At 41.6% G+C, this 26,122-nt stretch overlaps 1 protein-coding gene across 1 annotated transcript in view; it reads left to right on the top strand.

Moving 5' to 3' along the window:
- snx29 (sorting nexin 29) overlaps positions 1–25,062 on the top strand; it is a 128,056-nt gene extending 102,994 nt beyond the window's left edge. Inside the window, exons 20-21 of the mRNA XM_023395568.2 lie at positions 12,812–12,951; positions 21,381–25,062. Of these exons, the coding sequence (XP_023251336.1) occupies positions 12,812–12,951; positions 21,381–21,507 (267 nt within the window). The 3' untranslated portion in view covers positions 21,508–25,062. The remainder of the gene's footprint in view (positions 1–12,811; positions 12,952–21,380) is intronic.
- Positions 25,063–26,122: the final 1,060 nt, after the last annotated feature.

The raw sequence follows: 26,122 nt of genomic DNA, 5'->3' as shown, positions 1-26,122 counted from the left end.
CTTCCTCCCCCCAACCTTTGGGAGATAATTTGGTTCTGACCCCGATTCTCTGGCTGGTTGGACGTGACGCTGGCACAGCCAAAAGCTGTCGTCTGACTCCCCACCTTCAAAGACACAGCGCTTTCACGGCTAGAAACTGGGCTGAACGCTGACTTGCAGGGGCTGCAAATGTGAGGAGCGGTTGAGTGTGTGTGTGTGTGTGTGTGTGTGTGTGTGTGTGTGTGTGTGTGTGTATGGGTGTGTGGGTGTGCGTGACCGTGTGGGATCATGTGGAGAAGCAAGTGTCTATCAAAGGCCTAGACAGTCGGTGTCATTGTGCCCTGGAAAGCTCTCTGAAAGCTCATTACACTGCAGGTTTGTGTGAATTATTGGTTTTCACCGTCTCCAGGAAGTCGCCCGTCACTGCAGAAAAAGCAGCCGTGGCTTTGTCACTCTCCGACCACATTTTAAAGTGGGAACATTACACGCTGCCAGAAAGACCAGCACACACTGCGAACCTCGCCTTACACTTCATTTTAAAGTCCAACGAATGCATCAGGGCAGCTTAACGCTTTCTTTCTGACCTCTAGCTGTGGAAGTTTCACCCCGCTGCAGTGGTGTCGAGCTGTACTCGCGGTGCGGCCGGTGCACCGTGATGTCACTGACTTGAAAGTTTCAACCCAAGGAGTTCGGTTTAACTGAACTCTAGGTTTGAAGTTCGTCTCCAGACATGTTTTAAACTGTGTAAAAATACTCTGCTGTGATTAATATTTTGTTGAACATGGTTTTCCCATATAAAAAGTGGAAATCTGGGGCTGGAATCTATTCTTACTGCTTCTGGATCAGTTCTGGAGTCAGGCCTCGTGCCCCGCCCACCACCGCCGCTTGCTGTTCGGTTGACGGCTGAAAGCGCAGAGAGCAGCAAGGTGGTTAGTGGAGGAAAGAGATTGTCAGTTAGAGCCAGACTCAGGGTGTCAGGCAAAAATCCATCCACTCATTCATTTATATCTCACAATCTTTTATTCTGTTGCCCCCCCCCCCCCCCCCCACTGTTAAATTTTCATGCCAGTTCTCTCTTTGTGCCCAAACCACCTTTAGCTTTTTTCCTTCATGTTTTTTCTTTTTTTTGTCTTTCCATTTGGAGTGGAGTCGTTTTATAACCCTCTTGAGGTCTCTTCTCTTCACCCACACTCTTTGTTTTTGCTCTCTCTTTTGAAAATGTCCACTTTACAAATATACTGTACCCGCAGTGATGACGTTTGAGTCAGGTCGCACTGTGGAGAGCAGATTTCCTGCTGATCCATCTGTCTTCCAGTTTGATACTGAAACCTAAAATTAACCTAGAGCCTTGAATCTCTCACAAACTGCAGATAAATGTGTCACGAGTCACATGCTCGAGTCGCGAGTATGGCTTTTGTTTTGATTGGTGAAAAGTATAAAAATAAGAGAGAAAAATCTCATGTTGCAAATACCAGGATACATAATGAAAAGTCAGTGAAACTAAGCTGCAGATATTTAACTTCAAACATATATTAATCTGCTATTGCTCATATAGTAGTGTCATATTAACTACATGATGTCTGCTCTATATTTGAGGTACCTTTTTGTTTTTATTAACTATGTTTATTGTATTCTCATATTTACCTTTTGCATCTCAGGTCCATTAACTCTGATTCTCTGTTAGATGTAGTTAGTTACTTGTTCCTGCACATTTTAAGACCCTTTAACCACAAATGCATCCAAGTATCACAGAAAGAGACATTTGAGGTTGAACATTTGGTGAATCGGAGGAGAGATTCTGGGGTGATGGAGGCTGATATATTTTTTATCATGAACACAGTGTCACACAGGATGCAGCAACAAAATGGCGTGAATGACCAAGAGTAGCAGAGGAGTTATTAATGCTGCTTTGTATGAGGTTAATAACTCCTTTCACACTTTAGTGCAGAGGGGTCTGGTCCTCAAAATGCCTTAAATGGAATGGAAAAATGGAAGAAAATTGTCCTGAAGCTAATGTTTCAGTGAACATCTATAGATGGGTATTTTGAAAATTAATTAAAGGTGAATTAAGCAACGCTGGAGAAAGACTGTTGATATTTGACAGAAAAACCAATACACCCAAATTGCTCTGTATTTTGAATGGATATTAAATTGAAATTTAGCAAGACATACAGTAACATATCAGACAAAACATTACAGAAAACACAGAGTCTGTAGCGTCATGATGATATTTTATAATAATGAATTTATTTATGTCAAACCCTAGTTGATAGCTTGTGAAAACATTTAGTTAAGGACTGTGACAGCACCTGTGTTGGACTGCTTCCCCTGTCTGTCTGTTTTTCTTATTGTCCCGCCCTCTCTCCTTGTGTTCTTTAGTTTCCTCATCTCTGTCTCTGTGTTTTCACAGCTGTCGATCCTTTATCCTCGTTTCTGCTTTCATCCATTGCAATATCACATGTACACACACACACACACACACACACACACACACACACACACACACGCAGGGCCTCACTATTATGTGCAGCAGCTGATGGAGAAATGTTAATGTGGGAATGGGTGAGACCTTCAAAAGCCTTTTAACTGCAGCGTGAATATCTGCTCTGCTGTGGTTCGCTCCGGTTAGGATGAAACACACCAACTGTCAGTGGACATGCGGTAGCGAGGGAAATGCACACACACACACACACTCACGTTTGAAAGTGATTGACAACTCGGAGAGAAACACAGCTGAAGCTGTGCAAAGATCATCTGCTCTGCTCTATGGATTTACTTCACAAGGAAACTTATGGAAAAACATCTTACACATACCTATCGCATGTAACAGCTAACATACATGCACACACACACACACACACACACACACACACACACACACACACACACACACACATACATACTTACTTACTTTTGTGAGATTATCTATGTTAACACTTGACTGACTTCTCAGGCAGTTTGCATGCCAGTGCCCTGTGATTGGACGGTTGGAGTAATCTCCTGCCGTGTGCCGTGTCAGGATTCATCACTGGTGCAACACAGGGACTCGTAGGGAAGGTGAATCCCACGATTGTTACCTGCACACGGCTTTACCTACCAGCACTCAGCACGCTCCACATGAACCATGTGACATCTGACAAGAGTTTGAACTAATATGAAATAGATATACGTGTATTATTTTTGCTTTTTAAACCCTTAGAGAAGATCGTACCTCTCCAGTCATGAAGTAGCATTTTACGCTGTTATTAAGTAATGGAAAAACAGAAGAGAAACTGCACTAGGAATTATATAAGGATGTATATTTCAGTACTTTTCCACGACTGCACGTGGCTGTAAATTGTTCTAAATCCTACACAACAAAATGATGAGTTTGTGCTGATGCATGCCAAGACTACACATGATACTGCTTTGATATTTTAGTTACTTGTAGGCAGCGCGCTTCTCCTTGCCTACAGTTTCCAGGTCGAGCTGCAGTGGCATTTTGACTGAAGATGTTTAAAAACTACATGCTGTTGAAGGGGAGAATGAAACATTCGCATTAACTAGTTCATGTTTGGAATCAGCCAAAAATCACAAGACGCCAAAGTAGTTTTTTTTTTTTTTTTGCATTATAATGGATCCACTTTGTTATCTCCTCACTCACTCTCCTAGTTGCTGATTGGTTATTCCTCTCTGAGCTACCTGGAGCAACAGTGAACCTCGTATCAAATGATCATAGGCTACCTCTGCACGTCAGTGTAAGTGGGAGTAAGTTGCTTAATAAATGTGCCGTCTTAAATTTTATTTTAAAGTTGGTATTTAAGTGCTTAAATAAAAACAGGCTCAGGTTAATGCTGTAACCTCACATCTCTGCTTTTATAAGTTTTCAGGATTGATGTTGCCTCGAGTTCACCTTGAAAAGTGAAGCATAATGATAATGAGTGATTTCATTTTGGAGAAGAGAGACGTGTTCATTACATTTTATACAGCTCCAACTCCAGGTCAGATTATTTGGCGTTCTCCTTCCCTTTCCGCTTCCTCTGCCTGATACCATTTCCAAACTCACCTTCAGTGCCGGAAATAACAACAACCACCTCCGCCCATTTTGATTGGTTCAAAGAAACACAAACAAGCCGGAGCGTTGTTCCTAACAGCAGGACGATAGAAGGTGCAGCCAGATATTTCTCCAGCGCCGACACAGTGAAATCGTTCGGCTGTCAGTTGAGAAACATTACACACATTTATTCTCAACATAATAACAGTTCAATCACAATAAACACAAAAGGTCAATTTTGCAGCTGATCTGGAGCTTTTGATGATGTTACATGATCTTCATCAGCAGGTGGTATGATGTGTGATACTACCTGAACCACTTGAGCACCTGCAAAAACGGACCTCAGTGTGACGGCTGAGTCCAAGTTCGAGATGTGAAGCTCAAAATTGATTTTTGTTTGCAACATTCATCAGATGAGGATTTGTGTTATTAGAATAATTTTACTTCCTGCGTTCTCCCCCACGTGATGTTGGGTAGTTTCTGAGAGATTGCAGATCGTGATGAGCGCCATGTGTGTATGTAACACAACCCCTCATTGACATTAGTGACTGTGGAGCTTATAAACAGGGAACCTTAAGCTATCACTGTATAATTAGCAATGTGTAAACACTGTTGAGGGAATCAGCATTTAGATTGATTTCATTGAGCCAGAGGCGGCGTTGACCCCTGACAGTGGAAGCTGTGGCTCCTCGAGGCCTCGTCAACCATCAACACTTCGCCTCTCTCACTCGTCTGTGCATCTGTGTCCTGTTAATGAGCCAATGAGACTTCCCCTCCGTGCGTCTCCGTGCACTTTAGGCGAGACTGTCTGGGCGTAACCTAACAATACAGATGATGTTTCACACACATACATGGACACAGATGCACACGCACTGTCTGTGACAGCTCGCCACCAGCTGATTTGTCAGGGGGGGCGTGGCCAGGCGTGCAGGCAAAATGTTCCTGAGTCGCGCCTGTCGAATTCGTGCTGATGCAGAGAGCGGCAAGAATGATGACATCAAAACCATGTTCTTGTCAGACCCCAGAGTCCAGCTGTCGGGTTTTCCTCACTGGTCGCACCTCATCCAGATTTTATGGCTAATGACCAAAAGCGTTTGCCTTTCTTTTTGTTCTCCTCCCCTTAATATCAATTTCACTCATTTGCCCACTTGTATCACTGTCTCCCCTCCTGCTCCCTGAAGTCACACTCCCGCCTTAGGCTTTGAAAAAAATTGCTTCCTTTTTTCGGTGCTGCTTTTATCTCTCTCACTCGTTTCTTTCAAGGCCGCAAATGAAGGTGTTGTGGTTTTTCTTCTCCCAGGAGCAACAGAGTAAAAAAAAGAAGAAGAAAAAACTAGAGACCATCTTGTGACAGGATCAGTATTACTCATGTAGTTGTGTAGTTATAACTATATTATTACATGGGTCAGAACTCATGGGTCGGACCGCACCCATCTTTGAACTCGACCTCTATTTTGAGCTCAACTACACACCTGCACCTTTTGTTAGTCCTGGGTGACACTGAGTCTTGGTTTGGGGATTGTCTTGGACTTTTGATCAAGCGGCAACAACAGCAGCTGAAAGATGAAGCCAACGTGGAAGTGCCAAAAGCAGTTCCCTCGAATGACCACTTGAGGCACAGCGAGTCAATCCCCACAGACTCCCATGTGAAAATGTCCAACTTATCAGCCAAAATAAACCTGTTTACAGTTTGGTACAAAAAATGGTTTTGGTCTCTAGAGCTAATTTCCTCCTTCATGGCAACTGTACAGGGGGTGGATTTTTATATAAGGCACCTGATTTTATCAAGGCTTCAAATTATTCATAATTGAGGGCATTGCCACTTTGAGTGAGAGGTGGGTGCTGCTAGGCGACACCTCGGCTAATTCAAGTCGTGGCTTGTTGTGCGGTTAATTGACTAACAGGAGGTGAGGTGTTTTTTTTTTTAGGTGAGTGAAATTCAGCACTAATTGGCAGGTATCAGTGTCATGCATTCACCACACTTATAAGCTCAGGTTGTTAACTAGCTAATTAGCGAGCCAATGAATTAGCCTTGGGTTAGAATTCGAGCAAGCTGTGCTAACGATGCTAACGGTAATGTATGCCGTCTCGGCCCCACACACACACACACACGCCTCGCCTCTTTCCCCTGTTTTTGGATTAGCCGGGAGTTAGGCGGAGTCAGGCGCTGCCAAGATGGCGACGGCGGTGCAGCTCACTCTGAGCTTCAAAACCGCTCCTCAGAAACCTGTGGGTGACGTCACAGAGGCTGCGTCCATCTTCATATGCAAAAGTGATAATTTCTATAAGCCAGTCATGCACTTAATTCAGCAGTGATATAATTAAATCTGCACAGAGACACTTAATTAAACAGGATGGCATTTATACAGGCGAGTGGAGGCACGACGAGAACAATGAGTAAAAACATTTATTGACACTTTCTTAAAAAACAGATATTTGTTTAAGTGGAATGGTATTTTATGGCTTTTGTTATAATTTTGATTACAGTAACATTATATAAGAGCTCAGAGGTAATCACACCAGAACAATGGCACTTACACAACTACCATCTGCCCTCTGCAGTTGGCTTATCTTTACATACAAAGAGAGAGGGAGACGAGCGCCAAGGCTGCCCTGATTAATTCATCAGAAACCACAAAGTGAATTATTAACAAGTCTTAGTATGTTTAGTTCACATATTATGCAATATACATGTTTTGCGCTTTTAATTATGACGAGGAGACATTGTGGAGGTCTTGTATGAGCATTCCTGAATTGCCTGTGATGTTTTATTCATGGCCTGGACCCACGGTTTGGTGTGGGTTTAAACGCAGCATTGAGAGAACAGGCTGTTCTGCCCCGCTGTGGTCCAGTGTGGGCTGACTTGGTGGAAAGTGTTGACCTTGTTTTCTAGTCAGCACGTACCAACGCTGTCCATTCTCATTTAATTCAAGTGGACTGCAGGTTCAAATCAGAGCTCAGGTTGATTTTCTTGTTTAAAGTGGTGACCCGGCAGAGTCTTTGTTCTATTCTGACTGCATAAGTGATGCTGAGAAACTTTTTGTTTCCAGGAAATGGCTGCCACACACTGAGGGCCAGATTTACATTCTGGAAAGGCCTTTATTAAAATTCTTCTTGCAGTCTGCTTATAACAAGTATCTGATTTGCCAAGACAGCAGCTTATTATGCAATCAGTGAGTTTGGCCTGGGACTTCCATCACATGACGTCAGTACAACCCTCCTTCCTCTCTTTCTGCTGTAGAAATATAAAGAAAAAAGAAAAGGCCACAACAGGAGTCTGTCACTGTAAACAGTAATTTTCATGCAGGACTGAGGTCAAAAGCATTGATTTTCTGTAGGAGAAAAATGTGGTTGATATCGTTGGGTATGGTTTCTTTTCACTTCTGAAAGTGTTTTTTGTGTTGCCAGGCAGCATTTAGTTCTTCTGATATTTGGAGTTTCTTTCCTCCCCCCAGGGTTGAATAGCGTATCGCTGGCAGCAAATTCACTGAGCAGTTGTGGAGACCAGGACGCATATGTGACTACTTCACGCTTCTCTTCCATTGACAGCTCCCCTCTCCTGCTTATCTGCTCTCTCTGGGAAGTGACATTTAGCTGCTGTGTGTGTGTGCGTGCATGTGCATGCACTGTGTATATACGTGCAGTACCTCATTCTGTCTTTACGTGACCATTTCAGGATCCCATACCATGGTACATTTTGTGCACATAACCACTAGTAAACATATGCTGCTGATAAGCTTGCATATAGAAATGTGTCTTATCTTGCAGGCAGAATCCATGACATTTGTGACATCTAGAGGTGAGGGGAGCAAGACTGGATGGAAGAAAGTGTCCATGAACCATCTGCCCTGCAAAGGCAGAGTATTAACTACAGAAGCAGTGAAGAAAAAGGGTTTAAAGTATTGTCATAAAACCTACATAATGCCTAAAAAAATGCAAATACTGCGCTCTGCCTTGGGATAATCTCCACAGAATGTGATGGCAAATGCAATATCTACCAACAAAATATATTCTTTCAGCTTTCTTATCCATTTTACCTAAAAAAATAAAGTTTATTTTAAGAAAATAAACTTTATTTTTATTACTTACAGCTTATCGTAGTCCTACTTGAATTACATATATCTTCGCTGGTGTCTGTCTACTGATAATATTTATATTGAAATCAGTATCATAAGTTACTTTACTATTTAACATATTTAAATATGGGAATTTAAGATGACTCAACCGCACCATATTGCATTAATTCCACTCTGGTCAAAAGCTGGGAGCAAGCAGCTACTGAGATTTGCTAAGCTAACTACTCATAGCAGGTTAACCTGGGTTTTTTCTCCCCCCATTGTGACTGAATTCAGTTTTAATTTTGCTTCATGTAATTTTATGGAACAACTAACTGAATGATCCAAGATGTTAGCTCATCCAAATGCATATTTTGCATTAGGAAATTAAGTTAGTGGATGCTAGCTAAGGTAGCTACGGCTAGCTTTCATTTGATAGAGCTGTCTTGCTTTAGCTGTTTAGTTGGCAGAGAGTGCATTAAGTGCAATGGTGAAATCTTGAGTTAAAAAATTACTAAAGCACATCAAAGTGACTTCAGCCTGAGCAGCAAAACAACAGCCTAAACGTGTTAACTACACAACTGTAGGGCAGTTACTGCGGTTTAGCTTAGCTTCCAGCTCCATTTTGTAGCAAGTGCAAATTTTAATACAGATTTAGGTGTTAACTAATTTATATAAATCCTGGTGAAGACAGACGTAGGCCATAAAATGCCTTGTATTTGCTGGTATATGTACTTTTGTTTATGATAAATAATAATAAGACCGATTCAGGCTTCATGCCATATCAGAACAGCGGTGGGCAACGGGAGCGAGGGGAGGAAACTAGGGGAGCGCAGTGTTGAGATAGCTGCATGTAAGCAGACAGACGTAAGAAGACAGAATCAGCCTTCTACCTGCATCAGTATGCCACAGTAGTTCAGACTCTGCCCTCTTCGTTCCTCTGTGCAAACAACAGACAGCACCTGGCCTCTTCAGCCCTCCTCCCTGTCTCCACAAGAGGATGAATCTGTCGTGATGTCCATTAGCGTTATTACTGCTCTGACATCCATGAAAGCAGTCAGGGTTGTCCCTTATTGTGTTGACATAGCATGAAACCTATGCTGGCAGACGCAGCCTAATCTGACACATCAGATTTACCCGTTCCTATAGCGTCTATTTCGCCCTGTATGAAGTGGAGTTCAGTCATCCACTCCTACTCGCCTGAATGTACATACTTATCTACTACTTGGGGCGACAGTGAACCTCTTATCTGCTCCCATGTTTTAAAAGTTCTTTGTGGACACTGTGTTGCATATCGTCTACCCGGTGTTTGGTTCACTTAGAGTGGCAAAATGTGAATGTACAGTACCATAAGTATACAGCATAAAAGCAGCAGATATACCTCTTTAAATTAAGTCGGTATTGGGGTTGAAAATCCTTTCACCGCATTTTCCGCCTGTGGTTACGCAGCTTTGTTTGGACACATTGATCCACACGCAGTCAATGACTGAGAACTAAGGTGTAATAACATTAGTTAAAGCGTTGATGGTTGTCTAATTTGTTTTAAGTGATGAATACGCTTGCGTGCTTTTCATTTGGTTGAGTAGTGGCATCACTGTTGCATTTGACAGTGATAGTCGACTTACAGCGTTGATAGTTTTGGGTTTGTTTCTTGATGCACAGCTCTCTCCAAATTTAACAAAACCGTGAGTCATGAATCTTCTGTGCATCATATCACAGGACATGACTCATGGGTTGGACCGGCGGCAGAATTCTTACTCACCACTACAGAGTCCTGGGTGCAGTTACCTACAACCATTCCTCTGGCTTTTGTCCATAATTGCAAATGGGAAGCCAGTGAGGGATTTACACTGCACTGGCCAAAATGTTGTTTTGTTTCCTGTTACAAGAAAGTGCTGATCACCATAGTTTAGTAGTAAATGTGAAGGAAAGTGAGGTCGACGCCTCACGAAATCTTCTTGGAAAAATATGGTGCTGCTGATTGTGCACCCATGTCTCTCTGGGTAAGTAAATTGTGGATTGTAATAGTTTAAGTCAACACTAATTATTTCCCTAATTTGTTTTTTTCTTTTTTTTCTCAATCAAAACAAAACTATTGGGCTCTAAATCTAATGATGCAGATTCTCTACTTTCCACAAATCTTACTTCCTAGTATTCATTATATTTATAATTATTATTATTGTTGTTATTATTGTTGTTGTTGTTGTTGTTGTTGTTGTTATCATTATTATAATTTGGGCTTCTTTATTTTATCTCTTTTATAGCTGTTATTGATTGTATTGTCTGCCTTGCTGCAAGGCAGTTTTCATATTAGGGGCAGTGCAGTCTTGAACTTAATTATATTTTACTTCAGAAACATTGCTGGTAGCTCAAGTGTGAATGTCACTGCTTCCAGGAAAAAGCACGTAGCTTGTTCAAAACAAATGCAAGAAATCCCCATGGGCTTCAGATGTTAAAAAGTTATTCACCAGGAGGTAATTTCATTGCACTCGTTGATTAATGAATGTGGACCTACATCAGCTTTGAGTTATCAGTGCTTTACTGAAAAAGTGGTTACTACATGCTGTATTATTTTCAATAAAGCTCCCCTTTATTTTTCACATTTCCCATGATTGCGTGTTCTGCAACCATTTGGCCCTGGTACCACAAAGAGTTCATGGTTCTTGTACAGAAGAAACAAATGTGTACTTTAAGACAAGACAAATTCTTTAGGGGTTTAGATCAAAAGAGAAGCAGTAGTTTCAAAAACAGGGAAATGTTGGCCGCCTACAACGGCTGTTTGTTCCAGTCCCAAGCACCAGAGAGCAAAACGGAGCATTGCCCAGGCTTTGTTCTGAGCCATGCTGGACACTGATTAGCTATGCTAACACTGGCCATGTGGCCGTGTGGCTCTGCCTTCAGAGTCCCTCAGTGAAGAGGCGCCTGATTTTTCTTCAATATCAGCAACCAAATGACAAAATAAACACGAACATTTGGGCACATTAATCCTCAGAAATGCGTCCTTTTTTATTAAATGTGGAGCTTTCCGTGTCATGAGAGACACAGGATTTGAAAGTCTGGTCATTGGCAGTGTCATGGACAATTCAGAATGCTTCTGGTTTTAACTGCAAGCACACAGTCTTTGTAGTGACAGTAGGAAAACTCAGAGGGGCACATCACAGGAGACTCCTATGAGAGATTTGATTCTTGCACAGTAACAAGACATAATCATTCCACAGTCACGGATCTTTAAGTCACAGTATGCAACTTTTTTTGCCTTGAGGCAACATATGTTAGTCAGACCCACCTTCCTCCCCCTGAGCTGGGCTGCTAAAACCTCAGTACATGTCAGTCATGTTGATGAGCCTCCAGCCGAGGGAAGCACTTGGTTCTGAGAGTGAACACAGTCAAACTGTTAGGATAGAATAATGATCATCATTGTTTCAGAAACAGGTCTTGTGTGCTGATGTTGTTATTGTGCTGCTCTTTGATGGTCACAACCCAGTTAACTGCTGGCCACAGCTGGCCAACAATAATGTTGCACAACCAAAAATGTCTTGAACATTGAAACAGTACGAGGGATGTCGAGCATGAGCACGTAGATATATATATATATATATATATACTTACTCACCGAATGAAATTGCTAAGATCTGAGAAGCAAACAGCAAACGCAACATCTGTTATATGATCAGATAAGTTTTAATCCAAATTTATGCAGGAGGAAACATAATACCCAAAATGCCTGTTGTAACATCCATCATAACTTACAGATCTTCCATACTTGTCGTAGTTGTGCCTGTTCAGTTCTCCTTTGCAATTAGAGATTTTTACTGATATTTCAGCTGTGCACACTTTCAGTTTTACCTCTCAAACCTGGTTAAGTTCATCTAAACTGCTGGCTTACTTACAACCTGTGTGATAGTTTGACTGCTCATGCTTCTTGCCCAGTTGGATTCAGTTGGACTCAAGCTTCCACCAGGAGGTAGAGCGGGTCGTCCACTGATCGGAAGCTCAATGGTTTGATTCCTGGCTCCTCCACTGCCCATTTCGAAGTGTCCTATTGCCATATCTATCATCGGTGTGTGAGTGTGTGTATGTGGTACAAAAAGTGCTGTATATATGTAGAAAAAAGCACTGTATGAATGTGTGCGTGAATGGGTGAATGTGGCTTTTAGTGTAAAGCGCTTTGAGTGCTATATAAGTGCAGTCCATTTACCATGTAACAAACACAACACTGACATATTTTAGGTTACCAAACAGTTGAGCATTTACACACCAGGCAGATACAGAACAACATTATCATTCAGAAGTGTTTCCATTAGCATTCAGTTCATCTGCTGAATGTCTAATATTCACTTTTCTTTTAGCTCTGACGTTGGTTTCCACTAAACTCCTGATGGTAATATCTGGCCTTCAAGCTGCACAATGTTCCACTGTGTTCACCAGCTAGTCACTAACTTCTGTCTGGCTCCTATTTGGTGCTGTGCATGATATATGCAGGGGGCAAATGGCTTTTTCACTGAAAACAGCTGCAGCCAAAAATGGCGCAGAGATAACAGTGAGCATGAACCACAACAGTTAAGAAAACCAAAGCAGTGAGCTGAAAGACACTTTAAACTTCTTCAGAGCTGTTTGTAGATTTATGATTTTAATATCATAGAATAAGTTGCATGTTACAGCTTTAATCTCAGCTTCTCCAAGCATTACTCCACCAATAACTAAATGTTCCCTCTCTGTCGTTCCCTGCTCTGTTTGTCTGCAGGATGCCAAGTTCGTGGAGGAGAGGAGGAAGCAGCTGCAGGGCTACCTTCGCATGGTGATGAACAAACTGATCCAGACGCTGCCGGAGTTCACGGCCCGACCCACCAAAGAGAACCTGCTGTCTCTTTTGCCTTTCTGCCTGTAAGTGGACACACACAGGCATGTGTTCGATACAGGATCTAAGCTTCTGTGTGAGCATGTGCAATTGTGTGTGTGGGTGAGAGGGAATCAGAAAGAAAAGATGCCAAAACATGCGCAGGTGCAGGGCTTCTGTCTGTGAAAGATTGCTGCAGAAATTTGAGTTTTCCAATCCAAACAGGAATCCATGTATCAGGGATAAAAGGAAGAGCCAGGGGATCTAAGTATTTTTTATAAGTTTATATATCCACATCACAGAAAATTCAAATATGACAAAATCCACATTATATATCCAAATGTAGAACTGCGTTTTAAAACTGTAAAAATCCCATGGTACGCTCCAACATCTAACAAGAACAAACTGCCTGTCAGTTTTTGGCAATAGTTTGTATGTATTATACCAATTTAATCTACAACATTTCAGGAAGAATTAGCTGCCACGGCTGTTGTGGTAGTAGTTGTTTGAGGATACAAACAGGGAGGATTAATGTCACTGAAAATGCCAAATCCCTTGTAAACAAACTTCACCGTTTCCCTGCGTTTTACACTCATATTCACAGATAGAGAGTACACTGTATGTTCTCTCTCTCTCACACACACACACACACACACACATTCACACACACTCAGACTAGCAAGTGTGAAAGTGCATGATGCCTCGGCTTCCCACCTACCTTCCAGGCTACATCTGAAAATGAGATGTTCCAGTCATTTCCTGTCGATACTCACATCAGTTTCTGCTTACTGCAGTCAGTCAGTCAGTGAGCGTGACCTGTCACACCGTCTGACTGGAATGTCATTTCCTCTCTGGAGACATCTGAGTCATGGGGCTACACCAACAACAACAACAACATCAACAACAAGAACATAGTTGACATAGATGTTGGTGCGTCACTGCATTTAAAGATGCAATATGTAAAATAAGTGTCTTTGTTTTAAACATTCCAAAAATTAACCAAGATTATCAACAGAATGTGTAGAAACAACAGTTTTTGTCAAAGATGTATTGTGTTGCAGAGACACCTACTGAAGTTAACTTCTTATCTGCTAATAAGCTAGCTCCACCCTGACCCAACTCATAATACCTCTTTATACCTGGAGATGGAAACTTGGTTGTGAGTGTCCAGTGAACCCAGTGCACGCAGACAGCACGCTCTCATGCACACCCCAAATGACAGGCACACAGAAAAGGGTGGTAAAAACTTAATGGATTTTTTGATGATCCACCGGCCAACAGAGTTCATGGCCTGCCCCACCAAAGAGACCCTGCTGTCTCCTCTGCATTTCTGCCTGTGACACACACACCGCCGATGACCGGTCCAACTCTGGCACAGTGTCGACAGATCTGTGATTATCAAAAGGGAAACTACTAAATCTAGCAGCTGATCGTGGGAACTGCCAAAGAAGTGATCTCCTAAGTATCTACATGATTATCCAAGGTATTTGGTAACCATGGTAACACATATGTACACCAGCACGTGATTGCGGGGATTTTCCCAGATAAATCAGAAGGAATAGAAGTAAGTCAGAGGTGTACTGTTCCAGTTTTAGTATACTGTCTCTGCTTTGTTTTGACAAACGTAGCCAAACTACAAAGATGAAAGCAACAGGAACATATCAGCTTTAATTATGGCTTTGAGTTCCCAATGGTAACTGGATTTTGTTTTGCAGCATGGAATCTAAGAGATGTAGTCCACATAAGGAATATCTGGGATTTAGATAAATTCTCGTGGGAAGTCATGGAGTATCCGGGAACCTGCTGAATTTCCCAGATGAGTTACAGCAATATACTAAAATATTAACTAGTGTGAGGCCAGTTGTCCTGGAATACACACCCCTGCAGGTGTTTCCAATTACTCTGGCTGATTAGAGCTGTGCTCAGGTTAATAAAAACCTTTTTTCAAGGAGCACCACAAAAAAAAAAAAAAAAAATCAATTTTCCATATAGCACAAGTAGAGAAAAATTCAAATTGAGAGGTAAGTCTCCAGAGTCAGTTGTCCAGTAGAATAAGAGTACCAGACATAAAGGCCTGTATAAACTTCCAAAGCACAGTGTGCTCATTATTTAGTTTGCCCTGAGAGGCTTAATAATCATATCTCTCTCTCTCTCTCATATCTCCGAGCTGGAATAGAAACCTTTCTACTGCACGTCTTTGAATGGCATGAAATATTAGAGTGTCAAGCCGGCAAAGTCTACTTGAGACTTCACTTTCTTTCACAAGTCTCATTCAGAGTTCAGAGTATGTCTTTAATCAGTCTACTGAATGAATGTACGTCTATTCTCGCTCAGTTACTGCGCGTGTTTATGATTGTAAAGTCCTGCTTATGTGCCAGTAACTAGTGAATTGTAATACAGGGACACAGCAGGTTGACCATTAGGGAAGAAAGGTTGAAGATCAAAATAACAGGAGATGCTGAACAATCTCTTATCCTTTTTTTGTGTAAGTCTTCCTGTGTGACCACAGTGGCACCTCTGTAACGGTTAGCCGGGAGACGAGGCAAAGAGAAACAACAACAACGGCAAAATGACACAACAACATCTTGAGCATCGTGTTACATGTTGTAGAGAGTCTGCAGACACGTCTGCCTTTGATGAGATTCAGTGGTGGCAGCTGACAGAGAGCTGATGGCTCAGGACTTGTTGTGCACCTGTTGTGATTGGTAGTGACACTGGAATTTTTACCTCCATGACTCAGTGGAATTACAGTCGACAGTGGATCAACCCTGATCAGCATACCATAATATTTCCGGCTTGTGTGTGTGTGTGCACTCTAGTTTCTTGCCAGAGTCCCTTTGTAATAAAGTTTCTTTGAGGCCTGCCAGTGCTGTCATGATGCTTAATGGTTTAATATGATGTTACTGTTTCATCTGGACTCCATAACTGGCTGTTTGGTTGGCATGATCAAACCTCTGCTAGTTCAACATCTGAGGGATGAAGGCCTCATTTGTCTGGTCATTAGCTTAGCAAGGGGAGAATAATTAGAATCATTAGAAACCGTACTTTACTTTATCTGACCACAGTGTCCCAATCAACACTTATATGCATAGACAGGTAAAAAAAAAAATCCTTTTTTGCAATATTTTTTGACAAAATTATTTCAGGTTTCTCAAACAGCTGTTTTATGTAACACTTATGCTCTGATTACAATTATGTGAACATATCTGCTATTAAAATTAAATTACCTCATTTGATATCTAGCTAACATCAGTTTGCTAGCTGGCAATAATGTAGTTGTGGTTTAACTGTTGACATTAGTAGCTATACTAGCTTAGCAGCTAAGTAGCATAACTTGACCTAGCAATTCAACAAACATTACAACATACAATAAACAATGCAGCTTCTAAACAATGCTAGTGTGGAATTCAAATTATTAATTTGTGCAGAAGTATGAATATTGAATATTTATTATCGACAAAAACCACGGATGATAATAATTATCATTAATGGATGAAAGTAGGTTCCGGTGATATGTGCATGTTAAAGTTGATAAAACCCTAAATATGTAAAGAACGTTAAGACATGTTGGACACAGCTTTACCACTCAGGAGAGTCACAATATAATAAATCCAGCTTCTCATGAAGGACATTCAGTGTTTCCACTTTGTAATATACATTTACATCTGCTCTGTGGATGTTAATGGAGTTAATACCAGACCTACTCTCTTACTTGGTTTATTTTTTTTACTGAACAATGCTGAATGAATCCATGCCTAGAAAATTTGCCAGCAATATTTTTTTTAGAGTGTCTCTATTTCTTCATGACTGGTATGTATTCATTATCATCTGTGTACAGCCAATTATCCTTTTGACCTCCACGATGCCACCAGATGTAGTCGCTGGCAGATTTGTGACACAATGGCAAAGCCTATTTGAGGGTGGAGTGACTCTAATATGAGATGACAGATGTTCTGATGCATTGAGAGAATTAGGAGCCAGTGAGGAGAGGAAATGACAGGAAGCAGTTTAGTGAGAACACTGAAGGGAAGAGGACAGTGGGAGAGGAGGGAGGGAGAGAAAGCTGGTCTGAGGTCTGAGGAGGAGACGGAGTAAAAGAGAAAAAAGATGGGAAAAAGACAGAAAGGCATATTGGGGCTCAGCACTGATGATCTCCTGCTGACGCACTCTGTGCTCAAAGGCCAGATGGATCTCAAAACTCCTTAATGCTGGTACACTGACCTGAAGGTTTTATGAAAATAAGGTGTAGTAACTAGCAGCGTTATTGACAATTATATCATTTTCACTGACAATATTCCTCTTACAAACCCAAAAATGTTACTCATTCCCTTTAAATACGAGCTTGAAGTTGAGTCATTCAAAAACGATATTGCATGCCAGTCCTCTGGTAGGATTCTGTCATAATTAACCACTCAGATTGATGCGAGTTGGCAGGAAACACACTTGAATGGGTTCCTGCTGCTTTGATTTAACTGAGCAGCAGTTTGACAAAAGCACTGACACCATACATCTCTATTTGATCACATTGATCTTTTGCAGATGAGACATAAAGGTAAAAGTGGTTGACATCTTGTGATTTTAGAGGATCAAATAACTGCTCCGGGGGGAAATAAACAGGGTTTCAGTTCAGTCTTATCTCAAGTCAGTATACCTGTAGTGCAGTACTCACCTGCACAATACAGTTTACATAACATTCTCTCTTGTTATGTATTTTTATGATACAGGATTTAAAACCTGAAATTACATCCGTGCCCTTACTTCATTTTTTAAACCCAAATAAATTATAGCTTTTTGCAGAGCTCTTTCAAATGTATCACACTGACTTCATCAATTTGATGATGCAGTTGTCATGGAGATAAATCTTGACATGCAACCCCACTGCTGCGGTTTCATCGAGTTGTTTTTAGGACTTCTTAACTTTTAATCCAGCATGAGCATGAATACATTTGAAACCCCTGCAAAAAGCTAGTAAGTGGACCTTGAGTTGGGATTCTTTTTGATATATTTTTGATTTTAAGAACCAAAAACCATCTAAGTTTGGTTTCACATCTCCTCTCAGGCTTCTCTCTGCAGCTCTAGCAACAACAGTTCGGTGAGCCAATCAGAAGAGAGGAGGCTCTGAGCCTCTCTTATGATTGACTGAGTGTTTTTTGAGTGATCAAATAAAAATATAACAGCTTTCAAGTAAACAATCAGAGAAACCAAATCCTGCAAGGTTGGACAGTGGGTCTGGTTGGTCCGGGCTTGAGGCATGGCTGAGAGCGATGACATCACAAAGTTACAGAAGTCCTGACGGCTGTTTTTAAGGCTCAGTTTCTGAATACAGGCTGTGTGCATTTCTCGGTGGACTGAGGCTTTGATGCTTTCACAGTATTAATATAAAAGCTAGACCTGATCTATAATCAAACTACACATGGATATCTGCCTTTATACAATATGGGACCTTTAACTTTTCCTCCAGCACCATCATCAACTCATGTTTTTTCATTTGTCCAGTACTTCGGTTTATGACGAAATAGCTGCAAAACTACTGACAATCCGATCAGCTGTACTTGTTAGCAAATCATAGCATGCTAACACGCTAAACTAAGATGATAACAGTATACCCGCTGAATTTAAAGCACGCTGGCATTGTTAGCATGTTGCCGTTAGACCTCACAGACAGTAATAGTCGTAGTATTGTTTCACTGCTACTGATGACCTACAGTTGATCATCATTGACGCACCTATTTATTTAACATTAATGTGTGATTGATATTTTAGCAACAGAGCAGACAGCAGTGTTCGTTTGTGCTCAGTGGCCAACACGCTGACGTGCACAGATCTCCTTGTGTCTCTCCACACTCACTTCTTTGGACACACATGCTGCAATTTCCCTCACTTCCCTCACCTCTCCTTAGATTTGCCACCACTTAGTATGCAGCTCCACCTCAACACTTATATGGTTTACTCAGAACACAGAGTTCACACACGCACTCAGTCTGGGCTCATTGACCCTTTGCCTCGGAAAAAGAAGCGTTGCAGACCTTTGGCTCACTGTCGAGAGCAGTTTGTGGCAGTTTGACTTCAGAATGAACATGTAACCTTTTATTGTGGTATTAAATTAGCTGAAACAATTTATTTGTGTCTACCTGTGCACAGGCGGGTGGGTTTTTACTAAAGAGGTGAACTGAAATGTGTGTGTGCTTGTGTGTGTACAGTATATGTGTGTGTGTGTGTGTGAGAGAGAGAAAGAGAGACAGGAAATGTTGAGGGAATAGTTTATTATTCAGAGTGTACTATTCATTTCATCCCACCTTTTACTGTTAGACAGTCAATTTGATGTATGCTTGTTTGTGCACCTGTTTACTCTAATTATGCTCCTCTGCAGTCATATTATTAATATTCCAGCAGTGCCTGGGAGAGTTATTATCCTCCACAAGTCAATATCATGTCCAAATGGGGGACAAGCTCATGCTGAAGGCCAGAAAAGAAATCTATAAGCCTAATTACTTTAGCACATTTAGCTCCTTTACCCAGTTTGATATGAATAAATGAGATGGCTTGCAGTCTCAGCTCTGCATGTTGCCCCCAGTTTAGTATGATTTTTGCTGATATAACTGTTTGGCTTTACCTCAGTCAAATTCAAATTGTGACTGCACCTAAGTGAACCTCCCTCCCTGGTTGCAGAAAGAAGAATAAGTGGCACTTGAGTCACTGCTAAATGTACATTGTGTGCCAGACGAGAAGGAATAATGTTCATCATATTACCAAAGTTCAGGTCGTTCCCGCGATTGGATGATCACACCCTCCTGTTTGATCTTGATGGTTATGACACCGACACTTTGCAGAAATACATTTCTCATACTTAAGTTTGAATCGCAGCTTGTTCTTACAGCACCGTGCTGTAAGTGTCTCCTCCGTGTCTCAGCCTATTTTCACATGACTCTCACTGTGCTGCTTTTTTAGCCCCCGCTGCCTCACATGAAAGCATATGGCTGGCAGTGACACCGAGAGCCAGAGCACCTCACCACGAGCGCGTTTATTTTTAACACGTGTCACCCGCGTGGGAATCAAACTCCCATCACAGGACCACCCAGATGTCCCAGATAACCTTAATCACAGCTCCAGTAGCTTTGGGTGTGTCATTAAACAGGCCAGCGAGACGTCAGCTGGGAGATGCCGTCTGCCTCTTCACTGTTTTTAATATTCATTGAAAACCTCTTTGTCAAAAAAAAAAAAAAAAGAAAGCACTTGATCTCACCGCTCCTTCTAAAGACTCACTGCTCCATCACAAGCGGCAGGTGAGAGGTCACTGTCATGGGGATGAAATGCTTCAGAGGGAGAGCAGGGGAACACGAGGTGCTCCAGACAACAAGAAAGCATTTAACTCCAGGCATTCACTCGCCCTGCTTTTCATTTCCTTCCTTCCACAAGTGTCTCTCATTCATCCTCACCGTTATCAGATAAGACTCGGGGATCAGCGGTTCATGTTGTGAAGACGGTCGTCAGGGTAACCAGGGCAATGATGTCATCAAGTGGCCAAGATTATTTCCTCCCGAGTAATGAGAAAGCCTAAACATCATCATAAGATTAGAAATGACTATAATTTGATTCCTTGTGTCACAAATAATGTCTTGTGGTGGCGAGGGCAGGGAGGTGTTGAAAGCTAGAAGATTAATTCCATATCAAGATATTAAAGCCCCAAAAAATTGTCATGTTTTCAATTAACTATTTGATATTCGTGATGTTCACGGCCAGGGCTGGAGCAGAAGCAAACAGTGTTTATCTGCTCGAGCAGAGGCTGCAAACATTAACATGCCCAACTACATAACTTACTACCAACAGTAGAAACCAAGTGTTATTTACAACACTGATACTAAACATCATTTAGTAACTACATTGGTTCACAACTTCCCCATCCGCTGTGTCGTATTTCATCACTGTGTGGAAGCTTGTTCCTGGATGCTAGCGGAGCTTTGGCTAATGTTAGCGGCGCCGTACTGACCTTTATTTAATCTACAGTTAAAACAAAGAAACAATAGGTCCTTGCTTTCAGACAGAGGTACACAAAAGAACAGACTGCTAATTTCTCACCAATCTGCCACCATTATCATAGTTTACTGCACATTAGCTGTGCAAGAACAAAAAAAAGCTTGATAGATGTAGAAATCGGAACTAACGGGAGGTAAACACTCATTTAGAGCCGGTGCCATTTTGCTGCTCTCCTTTTGCAATAATGTAGAATAATTGTGAATCAGTTTATTCGGTTGATTAAAGCTTCTCCATTTGCTGTTTTCGCTAATGTCTGGTTTCCAGGAAAAAAAAAATCCTCTTGCCGAAGGGAAATGATGCATTTCAGCCTCCAGATGCAGCATCGGTGGTTTGTTTGAATAATAAACTTGGTAATAAACTTCACCAGATGCTCGTTTAAAGTCCATAACTTTTTCTTTCTTCTTCTTCTTCTTTCTCCTTCCCACTGTTCTCTCTCATTTAGAGACACGCCCCAGGCCAATGACGGTGGAGCCAAGACGCCCCGGTCCAAAACGTCATCCCGTTTCCCCAGACTGGGCCGCAGCCGCAACCAGGAAGCCAGACCAGAACCTCAGAGTGGAGACCTTTAACCCCCCCGGAGCCTTGGAACTAATAATCTCTCACTGTAAAGGCAGAGGACGCCAATGTTCCCGTGTGTCTGGACTATGACACACTGACTGACACTGTGTGTGAGGACGTTAAGGACGAGTTACGGACCTTTAAAGCCTCACAGAGGAAAAACAAAACAAACAAAGAGAAGAAAAGCCTCAGTCCAGGACGGGGCGATGGATGCGTTCACATTCGCATTCCTCTCGAGGTGAATACGTAAACGTTTCTGTGCATTGCCTGGCTGAGTAAAGGATAACTGCCCCCCCCCCCCCGAGGTTGCCTATCAATGGACCCAATCATACAGCACCTCTTACCTCACTGAGACCAAAGGACTCTCTGTAAACCGCACATGGACTAGCCTGGACTGCTCTCTTTCATCTCAAACACACTGAGATGATGGGGATGTATTTTATTTTATTTTATTTTTATTTTTTTTCCTTTTTCTTACTCTACTCAGTTTTGTAGTGGAAGCGTGTCCTGGTCACAGTGCCTACAGTGTTTTGTAGCTGCTTTCCTGCTCTGGGTTGGGGAGAGGAGGGTGACGAGGGGTAACGTTTTCTCTTGGGGAATGAATGTTGTTTTTCAGCTTATGTGTCAGCGTTATGGTGCCATTAGATTTTAGGGTAAATCACAGTCTCTGGCGTGGACCACCAGGCAATGGGCATTCCTTTTTCTTACTTCTGCTATATAATAATAATAATTATTATTATTATTACAGCTGTTACAGATAATCTGCAGAAAGAGTATATCTTAACATATCTTAATGTTGCGGGGGATGCAGTAATTATCACAAATATGTTTTAAATTCCACTTAATGATAATATTAAAGGATTAGGGTTCAACACCACTGATAAAACCAAAATCACTTAGGGACTGTATGAAAAGTATTGGGTGATGGTCTGATTATATTTCCCTTATTGAAAAAGCAAAAAACCTCTCTGGTGTAATCAACATTTTCTTAGTACCTTAACCATGACTTAGAAAGAAAAATAGTATTGAGTTGTTTTTTCCCAAGTGCACATTAGAAGTGGAATTAGAAATTTCCAAATAACAGAATCATGAATATTCCAGCCACCCTCTATTTAAGGACAAAGAGATACTCAATAAAAGGCCAGACTTTAATTATAATAAAGGTTTATTTAATTTTACATGAACCATTTGACTTTTAAAAGATGTTTAACTGTAGAATTAAATACTAGAATATAAATTCATTGTGACTAAAATTTTAGTACAGTCCCTTATTGAGAGTTTATATGAACAATATGAACAATATCTCTCCTCACATCCACGTCTGAAATCAGTTTCAAATACCTGCTGTGATCCGTGTGATGAGATTATGTCATAGAGGTTTTTTGATAAGAAAAGTAGGGAAACACGATTTTACCGTTCAAATAAATCGGTCAGCTGTGGGTTTACCTCCAGTACATCACACGAATAAAGGGTCTTCAGCAAAGGTCGACCGGCTGTACTGAAAAATTGAGTGTTTAAAGACGGTTTAACTAATGTGTCTTTAATGCAGCGTTATGTTGCAAATGAATGTTTTAACGATGACTAAACACTTGAAGAAAAGCTGCTTGTTAGAGTGCAAGGAGAGGACTGCCGAGCATCAAGTGTGTGTAAAACAGAAGCTCATGCATATGTATGGATTACCCAAGAGTAGTCGGAGACCGTGTTCAAACGCGGAGTGATTGTGTGAGAAGGTTTCAGAAAACTTGAATCAAAGGGTCGGCTCTCGCAAAATGGTAAACACCGCTCACTGTCGACGGAGGGAGGTGAACAAACAAAGCTTGTGGGTTTTAATTAAGTTGTTATTCTTACACAGAAATGACCCTCACACGTATCCAGCTACTGGTAAACACCGTGCGGGGAAACTCTCACAAGGATGCCGCCAAATAACTGTTGTTGTCAGACTTCACTGAGACCTTTTACAGAGAGATTGTGTCACGGTAGCGTGGCGCGCCGGCCGACTCAAACAACAACGTGGGAAAGGAAAGACGAAGATGATGTTTTCAAAAGTTTTTGAAGAAATTATTTCAAAACAACGAAATTCTTTTTTTTTTTTTTGCTTTTTTTTCTCAGTCTGACAAATGGCACTGGTGTCTGAACATGTTATGTAACTTAAACATGAATTTCTATCATTATTCTTTTTATTAAAGACTATTTTCTGCTGTGATACAGTAAAACAGTACAACTGGTGACATTGTAGGTGTAGCACTGCCTTATATGTATTAGGAGAATCAGCCCACAGCACCATAATATATTCTGTACCACTGATGAACAACATTGTCACACAGTCTCTGTATTATAATAAACACCTAGCCTTTTTTTTTTAGCGAAGGTTGGGGTCAGTTTGGCTCTGTGACCACTTCTCTGCACAAAACCCACTTTGTATTTGTTGCGATGTACAGTAATTATGCACAGGATCATTCATAGAGAACTGTTTTTAAAAGTCTTCTCCAACATCATATAACGTTGTCAGATTCATGAGGGGCAGTTTAAAAAAAAAAAAAAGGATCAAAATCGATGCTGTAGAATCAGAAATATCGTCTTTTTTTATTCCACCTGGCACCTAAATTACCCATAATTCAACTCGCGATTTGGGTGTGTTCTGATCGTAGCGGCTAAAGGTAGCCTGTGGAGTTTTTTGACCACTAGTTGGCGATATGGAGGAATGTTTTCACTGTGTGTTTCGGGTCACCACCATCTTTGATTGATTGTTTACACAATCCTGTTGCTTGTTTCACACTAATCTGCTGATAGACAGTCAGCAGCACTGACACACAAAGAAGTGCGGCGATGTGCCGACAAAGGAAGAGACGAGGGCGACAGCTCTCTGTCAAACACAAATGTAAACAATGCAGGATTTAAAATATTTAAAAACTGAGCTTTGCTAAGTTTTTTATGGGCACACTGATGCACTCAACACATTTATTAAACCTCAGTGTTTTTGGTGAATAACACTGGATTTGAACTATTGTTGGATTACAGGAAAAACTCCACAGGACACTTTTAAACCTTTAAACATTTTTAGTCCCGCAGGGAACTTTTTAGATTTTCTTGCTTCCAGACAAACTGAAGCGAGTGCAGGTCTTTTTTCTCTTGCACTTATTCAAAGCTGTTTTGAATTTGGATTTTTTTCGCCAGGAGTCAAACCGTTCGTTCTGCGGCTTGATGCCATTCCAGGTGCTGATGATGATATAAAAGTTTCATTGACAGCAGGACAAAACACAAAGAGGTTTCCTGGTTGACATGACAGGTGTACTCTGGAAGTTTCACATGATCAGAAACATCAATATTGTTTTAAATGGCCGCATCTGCACCCCCCCCACCCCCACCCCACCAGCCTCCAGACGCTGGAGGAAATTGAATCTCTGCACCCGGGGGAACCGGAGCGATGACGGCCACAGTGTTGTCTTGCCATGTCTGTTCTCGTGTACTTTTGTGTCCTCGCCTTAGTCAGCAGTCAGGCCTTATCTATCAGTGTCACAGCAAAGAGGGGTGAACAATAAAGTACAGAATGTACAGTACACACACTACTAATGCCTGTGTATCAGTGTTGTCATTGGGGAAACCCTGTTGCTTCCGTATATGGATGAAGGCAAAACGCCATTATGCAGTTCTGCTGCAAGAGTAAGCTTTTGTGTGTCAGTGTGCATGTATGCATTCACGCATGTGTAGGTACACACAGTAGGTGTTTATGATGTAATTTAAATGCAGACAGTGGGTGTGTGCTAAAGCTTGCATGTGTTTATATGGTGAGATGAACGTGTCAGCGCTCACATTATATTCTGCATGTGAACAATATCCATAAACGGATGGGAAGATTCTGTGAGTTCCGTTCTCTGAGCGTCTGTGGCCCTCCCTCTGTTTTATTTGTCGAATGGTTATTTAACTGTTACTGCTTCTTTAAGCAGTCGCTGAGCTTTTACTCAAACCATCCAGCCGTTTTTGTTTTGTTTTGTTTTGTTGTTTTGTTGTGTGGTTGTTATCTTTGCTGGGTTCGCTGTACCGGGTCGGCAGAGAGAAGAATGGCAACAGTGGACTAAATGCTCATTGTCCATTGACCAGAAAATTGGTAACAAGCCCACTCGGGATCTGGGTGACTGCTTTTGACAATTTTAGATATTACGCACACACATACACACAACTGGCCGCATGCAAGCCAAGTGCACTGACGCAGACATGTCCTGTTTTCATAGTGTGGCGTGGTGAAAACCTCATTGTGTCAAAATACACATATTACGAGATGCTCAACCTGGATGTAACTCATAGGACATGTCTTATAATTTGGTAGGTTTGTTGTGTAACAGGAAATTGGAGGGTCACAAATGATGTCACACATGGCGGTGGTGGTGGAAGATGCCAAGAAAGCATTGGTGCAGGGGTGAAGCGAGAGACTAGTCCTGCTGGTGCAGGTGAGTCAAATCCTGGTCCCCACCTGTCCAGGGAAAAGAAAACACACACATATGAGGGACCAAGAGAAGAATCTTCTTCTTCACTCTAAACTTCACAGCACACAGGACTAGGCTTGTATGGTTGTAGGCAGATTGTGAGTTCACATTTTCAGCAGCACTGACAGTAATTAGAGTTGATACA

This window comes from Seriola lalandi, unplaced genomic scaffold, assembly GCF_002814215.2.
Source record: "Seriola lalandi dorsalis isolate HSWRI2012SDOR001 ecotype SW California unplaced genomic scaffold, Sedor1 jcf7180002054965, whole genome shotgun sequence".
In the NCBI taxonomy this organism is placed as follows: Eukaryota; Metazoa; Chordata; class Actinopteri; order Carangiformes; family Carangidae; genus Seriola; species Seriola lalandi.
Note: the sequence above shows the minus strand (reverse complement) of the source record. Positions and strands in the feature narration are given on the sequence as shown.